This window comes from Ovis aries, chromosome 15, assembly GCF_016772045.2.
Source record: "Ovis aries strain OAR_USU_Benz2616 breed Rambouillet chromosome 15, ARS-UI_Ramb_v3.0, whole genome shotgun sequence".
Lineage (NCBI taxonomy): Eukaryota > Metazoa > Chordata > Mammalia > Artiodactyla > Bovidae > Ovis > Ovis aries.
Window position 1 is genome coordinate 77,583,719 of NC_056068.1, and position 10,078 is coordinate 77,593,796.

A 10,078-nucleotide genomic window follows, 5' to 3' on the forward strand; every position below is an offset into this window, starting at 1 on the left:
GAGTTTCAGCTTTAGGATCACTTCTTCCAAAGAAATCCCAGGGCTGATCTCCTTCAGAATGGATTGGTTGGATCTCCTGTATATCTTTAGTGTAATTTAAATAGTTCTTGACTAAAAACTGAACAAAATTCACATATTGAAAAAGCCAGAAAAGTTTTTCCCAGAAAATAATACCATGTACAAATTCTGGAAATATAAAGAAGCATGACAGGTGGGGGGAATAGAAATATATTTCAAATAGAAATTATGTTTCTCATGTAACCTACCATTTAATTTTAATAAATCAACAATCACCATATATGGATGGATGTGTATGTATGCACGTACACAAAATATAAAATTTTAAAACCATTTATCCTTCAATTTTTTCAGAGTCTGTTTCACATCCTTATTCCTTAGGCTATAAATTAGAGGGTTCAACATGGGAATCACAATGGTGTAAAATAAAGAGGTCATTTTGTCTTCTTCTAGAGAGTAGGATGAACTCGGCCTGAAATACATGAAGAGCATCGTCCCCTGGAAAATTGCCACAGAAGTTAGGTGAGAGACGCAAGTAGAGAAAGCTTTGAACCCCCCTTTGGCAGAGTGGATCTTCAAGACTGATAAGATAATATAACAATAAGAGACAAGAACTCCTGAAATGGAGCTTAATTCAATGAAGCCAAAAATCATGAATATCACTAACTCATTGACCTGTGTGTCTGAGCAAGATATCAACAGGAGAGGAGGAACATCACAAAAAAAGTGGTTAATCTCATTTGACCCACAGAAGCATAAATGGAATGCTAATGTTGTATTTATCAAAGCATCTATCATTCCCACCAGGTAAACCCCCGCCATGAGCAGGGAGCACACCCTGCTGGACATGCTGACCGCATAGAGCAAGGGGCTGCTGATGGCCTTGTACCGGTCATAGGCCATCACTGCCAGCAAGAGACACTCACAATCTATAAAGGTATAGATCACCAGTAATTGCAGGGCACAGCCATAGAAGGGAATTGGTTTGTTCTTAGCCAGTAGGTCCACCAGCATCTTGGGGCCAACTGCTGTGGAAAGGCAGAGGTCACAGAAGGAGAGGTGGCTGAGGAAAAAGTACATGGGTGTGTGCAGCTGGGGATCCATCCTAACCAGGGTGATCATTCCCAGATTTGCCAGAAGAGCAATGAGATAAACAAGGAGAAACATGGTAAATAGAATAACTTTGGTCTTGGTGTTATCAGTAATTCCCAAGAAAATGAATTCAGTTAAGGAGGAGCAATTCCCTGTGTCCATTCTTCTTGTTCTTGTGTAAACTTTCAGAGGAAATGATCAAGAAAATGATACTTGCAAGCGTAACACTTTTCGGCATCTACAAAATGAAATGACAGAATATTTTTTCTGTAAGTGTCTTTTTATACTTAGAAAATTATTCAGTCATGCACCCACTCTTTAAAGAGGCATGGCTTTCTATTCTGCAATAATAAGAAAGTCTCTAAGAAAGACCTTTGAGAAATGGGATGTAAATCTAGATGTCATTCATGAGGTTTTGTTACTTTCTATAAGCTCTTCTCTGAGTGTTAGTTTCTTCATCCCAGGGAGCAGATTTAGAGAAATTTAACTCTTTCCCTCTTGAGGAAAACCTAGAAGAGAGAGACACCAGTGTTAGAGAGACCAGACTGTAAGACATAGGACTGAGCATTTATGAGGGCTGACAATAGTCACGTAGATACAAAAAAACGGTAATGATTTTAATGGTTCTCAAAAAAGCATGATTGGTTTCAGAGCATTTGATTTAGTTCCAGAAACAGCGAGCATATCAATGACTAGTAATAAAACATAATTTTATTCCTGGCTTTAGTTTATGTTATGATCAGTGTTTGCTTGGACGTGAATTAAGTGTTACGGATCTGATTTTCTAGAAATTTATTCCTGCTTCCCCACAATGCTCATTACCTCTTTGTGGAGTGGCAGTTGTCAAAAAGTGAATCTCTTCTAACAAGTGGGGCAAAAAGAGCTAAAAGGAAGTGAAAACAACAGAATTTATTGTCTGATTCACATCATTTTAGATTTTAAATGGCCCGTTAGTTACTAAAGCGGAAAGAAGATGAGGGACAATAATGTTTCTAAAATGCATAGACTTTCCTCTTTGTTATATGTGTCTGTGTGTATACATTTTAATGTTTATAAGACTAGAATGGAAGCAATGAACTTTTTCTCCCCTCACAGCTAAGTAAATATGGCATGTGGTTCACATGGAGATGAATTTGTACATGTCTTTATTCTTACTGTAGTACCTACTCTAGTTTAATAAAGCAAAACATACTTTAAATTAATGTATACACTTTTCCAATGATAAAAAGAGAAAATATTTCCTGTGAAGCAAAAGCAAAATAAAATAAATAAACAGTTGCATTGTGGATATTAGCAAGTTCAGTTTCTTGTGATTCTGAGATAGAAATATTTCTAGCCATTGATTTCAGATTTTCATGAGTAGGCAGGCACACAATGGTTCATTTACAATTTGTTTCCCTCAAAATGTTACGTATTTTCTTCTATATCTTTAAGTTAGGAGCTGGAAACCTACCTGAGACGAGCAGGTCTTGACTAGCTGAACAATAAGCAGATGGCCTCTTATTTTACCAGGTACATTGGGACTTAAATCCCTGTGCTACTGTCCCTCTGCTTTGATCTTATGCAAACATTTCCTTAATTGTACTTCTGCTTCTGTATTTTCCCCTGAGAATTCAGAAGCCACTTGGCACAGGCTGAATTTTCATACTTCACTATTGTCATCAAATTGATCTGTGGCAAAAAGAAAACTGCAAATTTTTTTTGCATGATGTGCTTCACAGCCATCCTGAAATGGTTTCGTCCTTCTTTAGCTAATGAGTAAACCTACTGAAACTCAAAAGACCTCCCTTCATTATTTCCGTTTACTTAGATTTGTTCATAGTGTTTAAGAGCCTCCTTCACATCTCATGTAAGGATATGACCACACTTGGTTCATGTTTTCTTTTTTACTGAAATGTAATGTGTACATTACATTAAGTAAGAGAAGCCCAGAATTCCCAGGTTAATTCTGCTCTTATCACGTGGCTGCCATAATCCAACCAATGATTTGTTTAGTTCTTTTTTCCTTTTTTTTCTTTTCTGATTTCCTTCTATGTAGCCTGTGTTTTCATAGAATCATACTCTATCTTGGGGATATTTGATGCTCTAAGCATCACATTCATTTAGGAATCATTTACTTATACTACTACTATTGATAAATACTATTATTTTCTTATTTTCCAGGTAAAGAAACAAAAGTTCTAAAGGATAAAGCTAATTTCCCCATAATAAAATTCACTCAAGTTGTAAAGACTTCAGCTTGACGCTTCAGAGCATTCCTGTGTACACACTGACCACACTGCCTTCACTAGCTTAGGTGGAGCTGTTTTCAGTTTCTTTCACTCCACCTTCTCATGTTCCACTGCTCAATTTTAATTCTTCTTTATTTTTGTTTTTTCAATCAAGAGCCATGGTACTGAATGAAGGAAATCAGAGCTCTGTGACCATGTTCATCCTCTTGGGCTTCTCAGGATACCCATGCCTCCAGGCACCCCTTTTCTTGGTGTTCTTGACCATTTACACAGTCACTCTGGTGGGGAACCTTGGCATAATTGTGGTCATAAGGACCAGTCCCAAACTCCACACACCCATGTATTTTTTTCTCAGCCATCTCTCCTTTTTGGATATTTGCTCTTCCAGCGTATTTACACCCAAACTCCTGGGTATCTTGGTTGTGGAAGACAGAGTTATCTCTTTCAAAGGATGCATGGCACAGTTTTTCTTTGGCTGTGCATTTGTGATTATGGAGATGTCCATGCTAGCAGTCATGGCCTATGACCGGTGTGTGGCTGTTTGTAACCCCCTGCTCTACACAGCTGCTATGTCTCCTAAGCTCTGCAGCCTCCTGGTGACTGGGACTTACACGTGGGGTGGAATGTGTTCCTGGACAATCACATGTTCTCTTTTGGAGCTGTCCTTCTGTGGTTCTAACGTCATATATCACTTTGGCTGTGAGTATTCTGCCATCATCTCTGCTTCCTGTTCTGACACCCATTTCAGTCAACTGATGTGTTTCCTCATTTCTACACTAAATGAGGTATGTAGCCTCCTGATTATCCTCACGTCCTATGCTTTCATAGTTGTCACAATCATTAAGATGCCTTCAGCTGCTGGACTCCGAAAAGCCTTCTCCACCTGTGCCTCCCATCTGACCGCCATCACCATTTTCCATGGGACTGTTCTGTTCCTTTATTGTGTACCCAACTCCAAAAGCTCATGGGTCCTCGTCAAAGTAGCCACTGTGTTTTTTACTGTCATGAGTCCTATGCTGAACCCTCTTATCTATAGCCTTAGGAATAAAGATGTGAAAGAGACAGTCAGGAGTTTGATAACTATGAAACTGCTTTCTCCCTCAATATAATTCAGAAGTCCAGTGGGACTGAAAAACCACTTGAATTAAAGTCAGCCTGGGTATTAGCCAGATAAATATGCTTGTGTTCATATTATGCCTTATAATTTTCATATATATTTCTGATGCTAGTTTATCTTTATTATAAGTAAATATATGATTATGTTTCAAATAAATTGTATGTTGTATTTTACATTTTTTTTGATGGTCAGATGAGCTACAATTACTTCTCAGTTAATAGAGAAATAATACATTATGGAAGTCAGAGTGATGAAAAGGGATATATAGTTAGAGACTCATTCCTTACACTACAGTTTATGTTGTGGTTTGTAACAATGCTGCAAACACAGATGATAACTGTGTTTAGTGTCAGGGTTAAGGTTAGGGTTAGGGTTAAATTTGCACTTAGGTTCTCATAACTAACTCTTCTGATTCAGTTTTATAAAATGCAACTTTTAGCTTTTCTCAAAACTTTATTTTACACCAGGTAAAATGAGGAGTTTTGATTTTGCCTTATAAAAAGTATCGCCTGATTTTAAGCAAGAAGATCCTGAAAATAATAGCTAGTTTCTGTCGGCATCACTCATTTTTTGAATACCAGTGTAATATAGTTCAATCAAAGGTGTTTAATTGAATGCTGAGAAAAAGTTAAATGTATTTCTAGGGAGATATGATGATTACTCAGCGATAAAGCCCAAGTTAAGAACTGCTCTATTTTCTCTTCTTCTGACAATTACTCGTTCATGTCTCAGGTTTGCACTCATGATCCAAAGGAAAAGAAATGCTCGTCGTCAATAATGAAGTATGAAAAAATTATAATGAGATTAACAGAGATGCTTCTGAGTAACTGGACCTAATTATGAATCTACCTCATTCAGTTTAATAAGCCTTTCTTATATTCCTTTGAAGTACCTGCCATTACCACATATTCTTTTTTTAATATAAATTTATTTATTTTAATTGGAGGTTAATATTCTTAATTATGGTAGCTTTGAAGTAAATCTCACTATCCGTTAGAGCAACTTCTGATATCTTTTCTTCTGTGTAAGTGGATCCTGTTTATCCTTGACCATTTCATTTTCATACAAACTTCAGTATTTATTGTGTTCATTCTTTTAAAGCCTGAGGCTCTTAGGGGCTCTAAAACTTACGTCACTTGTTCTTTAGCTCTGCAGGTTAAAGCATTCTTGGCTGTAGCCTTGCCCTTTCTGCTTCATTCATCTATGCTCCTTCATAATCATTTCACATTTCTGAAATTATGATGAGATCATATTAGCTGGTTTTAATTTCACCATTGTTTTAATTTATTCATCTTTATTTTTGGCTGTGCTGCACAGCATGTGAGATCCTAGTTTCTTCACCAGGGATCAAGTCCGTGCTCCCTGCAGTGGAAGCAAGGAATCTTAACCCCTGGACCCCAGGGAAATTCCGCCATTGTTTTTACTACTGTGGCTTGGCCATTTTATTTATTTTTCATTATCATTACTATGATTGATTTGGTTTCTAAGGGAAGAGAGAGATGACGAATGCATGTTATGTTTTGAGTTTGACATATTGAGTTAAAAACAATCCACATTTTATCTCTTTCTTTACTGATTAGGGGAAAAAATTGGCATTGATAAAATTCTACAGGCATGGCAAATAGTAAGATATTGTGAAGAATCTATATTAAGAAATTACAAATCTTAATGAAATAAACACACACCTTGAAAAAACAGCATTCAGTTTTATACAATAAAAATAGAAAGTGTAAGTACAGTCTTATCTGTTAGTGTAATGGGGGTCTGTCTGTGCTCAGTCGTGTCTGGCTCTTTGTGACCCCACGGACCTTGGCCCGCCAGGCTTCTCTGTCAGTGGGATTTTCCTGGCAAGAAGACTGGAGTGGGGGCCACGCCCTTCTCCGGGCAATCCCCCCAACCCGGGGTCAGACTCCTGTCCCTGCATCTTCTGTACTGCCGGTGGATTCTTTACCGCTGAGTCACTGGGGAGCCCAAAGAAATGGAATTTGTTTCCAAAATCTTCCTCACAAAGAAATCCTATGCCCTGTTTTTTATGTTGGTGAATTTCTCCAAACATTTGAGAAACATTGTCAATCATGCACAAATCTTTCTAGGGAATAGATGAAGAGGATACTTAAGAGTGCCTTATATTCACTTAGATTTTAGCAATCAGTTCAAAGAAAGCTATTATGAGAAATAAATGTATAGATCAATCTTTCTCATGAGGTTAGTTAATGAATATTCAAGACAAAATATTAACACATTGGATTTTTTCCAGAAACTGAAAAGTGGTTTAATAGTCATGAATTAATAACCATAAATCAACATATGAAAATGAAAGGGAAGATACATTATTCATGCAAATTACAGTTCTAGAAAAATAATTTGGTTAAATACAAAACTTATTCTGCTCTGAAAGGTTGATTTTTCTCAACTTACATTTAATAAAATTGTTATTAGCTACAAGAAACTTTAAGTAATCCTCATATTAGCTATTGACATTACTGTGATTAATTTTAAAATTCTTTGGCTGTAATACTATGTATATATCTAAATTCACATCTCTGAAGAATGTACAAACTCAAAGGAAGTTCCCTAGAGTTTTAATTGAAAAGTTCATACTTCCTGGATGGCTGTGACAAATGTTTCTAGCATCCATGTCCTGAATAGAAATTAACCTCTTCCTGATAAGAGGATGGGTTTCTCTGGTGACTCATATGGCAAAGAATCTACCTGCAATGCACAAGACCAGGGTTCTGTCCCTAGGATGGGAAGATCCCCCAGAGAAGGGAATGGTCAGCTATTCCAGTAGTCTTGCCTGGAGAATTCCATGGACAGAAGAGCCTGGCAGAATACAGTCCATGGGGTCTCAGAGACTCAGACTGAGTGACTAACATTTTCACTTTCTTGTTAGAGTATAGAATGTCAGAAACAGGTTATCATTGTGAAAAATATGACCTGTTGACCAGTATGATGAATACCAGAAACTGCTTTCTTTTGTTGTAATGAAGGTATTCAGGGTTTACAACTTATCTATCAATAGTTTCTTGATAATCCTTATGCTTGCAGGAGACCTGTGTTCAATCCCTGGGTCAGAAAGATGCCCTGGAGAAGGAAATGGTAACCCACTTCAGTATTCTTGCCTGGAGAACTCCATGGACAGAGGACCCTGGCAGGCTACAGCCCTTGGGACTGCAAAGAGTCGGACACCACTGAGAGACAACACACACACGCATACGTGTTTGCATGAATAAGTCTTGGGAATTACACTTCTAAATAGTCATTTCTACTGCTCACCATTAGAAAACAATGATGCACTTGATGTTTTTATATATACTCATTTATGCAGCACTACTGCATTCTGTTATTACTTTCTCATATTTTCGTTGTAGATTCCTTAGGACTTTCTGTATACAGAATCTAGCTGGCAAATAAAGACAGTTTTACTTTCTACTTTTCAGTAATTATAATTTTCTTCCTTATTCAACAAAAATCTAAAATAAGATGTGAATTGAAAGTGGTTAAGGACATTATTTTCCTGGCTGTTATATACAGAGTTGGGAGAAAATCAAGTTATTTTACTTTATATAGGATTTTTTTCTATTCTCTGTTTCTATACTAGACATAATATTAGCTAGAGGTATTTTTGTAGATGTTTATCAGGTTGAAGGAATTTTCTTGTATATCTTGTTTACTGCTATACAGGTAATCTTTTTTTTTTTTTCTTTCCATCTGAGTCATTGTTTATTTTCCTATCATATACTGTGATATTTTATTTTCTAATATTTCATTCAGTGTTTCTATGATGAGGTACATTAGTTATCTTGATCTATGTTTTTTGTTTGTTTGTTTGTTTACAACATCTTTGTCTGGTGTTGGTGTTGATGGTTGTTGATTAGTTACTAAGCCGTCTCTGACTCTTTTGCAATCCCATGGACAGTGGCCTGCCAAGCTCCTCTATCATGGGATTCTCCAGGCAAGAATGCTGGAGTGGATTGCCATTTCCTTCTCCAGGGGATCTTCCTGATACAGGGATAGAACATGTGTCCTCTGCCTACAGATAGATTCTTTACCTCTGAACCACCAGGGAAACCCATGAAACACCAGAGATGACCCAAAACTCAGAAAACAATCTGAAATATTGGTGGTGGCCCCTCCTCACTGTCAGAGATACCCACACGCTTTCTTTCCTGGCGTGCCTCTCTGCCTTGCTTCGATCTTAACTAAACAGTTTCTCTGTTTGCTCTCCCACTTGTTTTGCTATGTCTCTAAAAATAAACTTTGTACCTTCATTTACAATTTTTGCCTCCTTGAGAAATGCATTTTTTTTTTTTTACTGGGGGACAATATATATACATATACGTATAATGTATGTATACTTATGGCAGCCAGTAACCCGCATCTCAGCTATCAGTTTTTAAACTATGGAGTTCACACATTCTAAACTAATCAATCATTCTCAGGTTTTGTACATTGCTGATTGAATTGTCTTTGCCTCTTCAACCAAATCCTGAGCTCCTGAAGGTCAGGAAGCAGGCCAAAGAATTCGATCATTGTGCTTGCACAACGCTGGGTTCTAGATATTTGTAGCTGAAAAGCCAATCCAGAAATCTTTGGTTTCTATCATAGAGGTTTCTTAGAACCTCAGTCAGAAGCACCTGGGAAATCAGTTGAACTCACGGATATTTGGCAGAGAAACCCAGGAATGTTCATTTTAAACAAGTCTCTTGGAATATTCTTATGTACATGGGTGTTTGGGAATTAGAGAGCTGTCACATACAAATAAACACAATCCTAAGTACATGTTTCACACAAGGTATAGGCAAGATAGTAACAGCATCAATCATGTTATCAAGTTTAAATAACATTTCCAGTTTTATTTCTTCCTCTAGCTCCCCCTCCCCTTCTTGTCTGAATCATCCTTCTGGAGCAAAATTCTAATCAAATCCTTCCTTCAACCAACACCTTCCCAGTTGTGAGACTATAAAACCCATGATCATAAACTTATCCTTTAAGAATCTTTATGGCCCAGTTGCAACCAAATGACATAACTTTTTAACTAAGAGCACAAACTCTGGGGCCAGACTGACTGAATTCAAATCCCAATGCCTCCAGTTTGAGTATGAGCTATATTTATGGGATGAAGAAAAAGTGTTGCATATATCTCTTATTGCTCTGTTTATTCAAATATCCATGCACTTTTTTTGTGCTATTTATTACTTAAATGCTTGACAGAATTTACCATTTAATAGTATGGGACTGCGGAGAAGGCAATGGCATCCCACTCCAGTACTCCTGCCTAGAAAATCCCATGGATGGAGGAGCCTGGTAGGCTGCAATCCATGGGGTCGCTATAAGTCGGACACGACAGAGCAGCTTCACTTTCACTTTTCACTTTCATGCATTGGAGAAGGAAATGGCAACCCACTCCAGTGTTCTTGCCTGGAGAATCCCAGGGACGGGGGAGCCTGGTGGGCTGCCATCTACAAGGTCACACAGAGTCGGACACGACTGAAGTGACTTAGCAGCAGCAGCAGCAGCAGTATGGGGCTGAGGTTCTCCTTGTAGGAAGATTTTTAACTGAAAATTCAATTTCATAAGAAGATAGAGGCTATTCATATTTTGCATTTCATCTTTGGTA

At 37.6% G+C, this 10,078-nt stretch overlaps 2 protein-coding genes across 2 annotated transcripts; one reads left to right on the forward strand and one right to left on the reverse strand.

Annotated features, from left to right (window-relative positions):
• Positions 1-342: 342 nt before the first annotated feature.
• LOC121816725 (olfactory receptor 5W2-like) lies at positions 343-1,272 on the reverse strand. Its single transcript, XM_042233543.1, has one exon. The coding sequence runs from the start codon at positions 1,270-1,272 to the stop codon at positions 343-345; it is 930 nt and encodes a 309-aa protein (XP_042089477.1).
• Positions 1,273-3,499: 2,227 nt separating this feature from the next.
• On the forward strand, positions 3,500-4,558 carry LOC114118440 (olfactory receptor 1165-like). Its single transcript, XM_027979582.3, has one exon. It carries the CDS (start codon positions 3,500-3,502, stop codon positions 4,448-4,450), a length of 951 nt encoding a protein of 316 aa, XP_027835383.1. The 3' UTR covers positions 4,451-4,558.
• The last annotated feature ends 5,520 nt before the right edge of the window (positions 4,559-10,078 follow it).

Bases quoted from the DNA above. Each gene is read 5' to 3' on its own strand.
- LOC114118440 (XM_027979582.3), top strand. From the start codon at position 3,500: ATGGTACTGAATGAAGGAAATCAGAGCTCTGTGACCATGTTCATCCTC.
- LOC121816725 (XM_042233543.1), bottom strand. From the start codon at position 1,272: ATGGACACAGGGAATTGCTCCTCCTTAACTGAATTCATTTTCTTGGGA.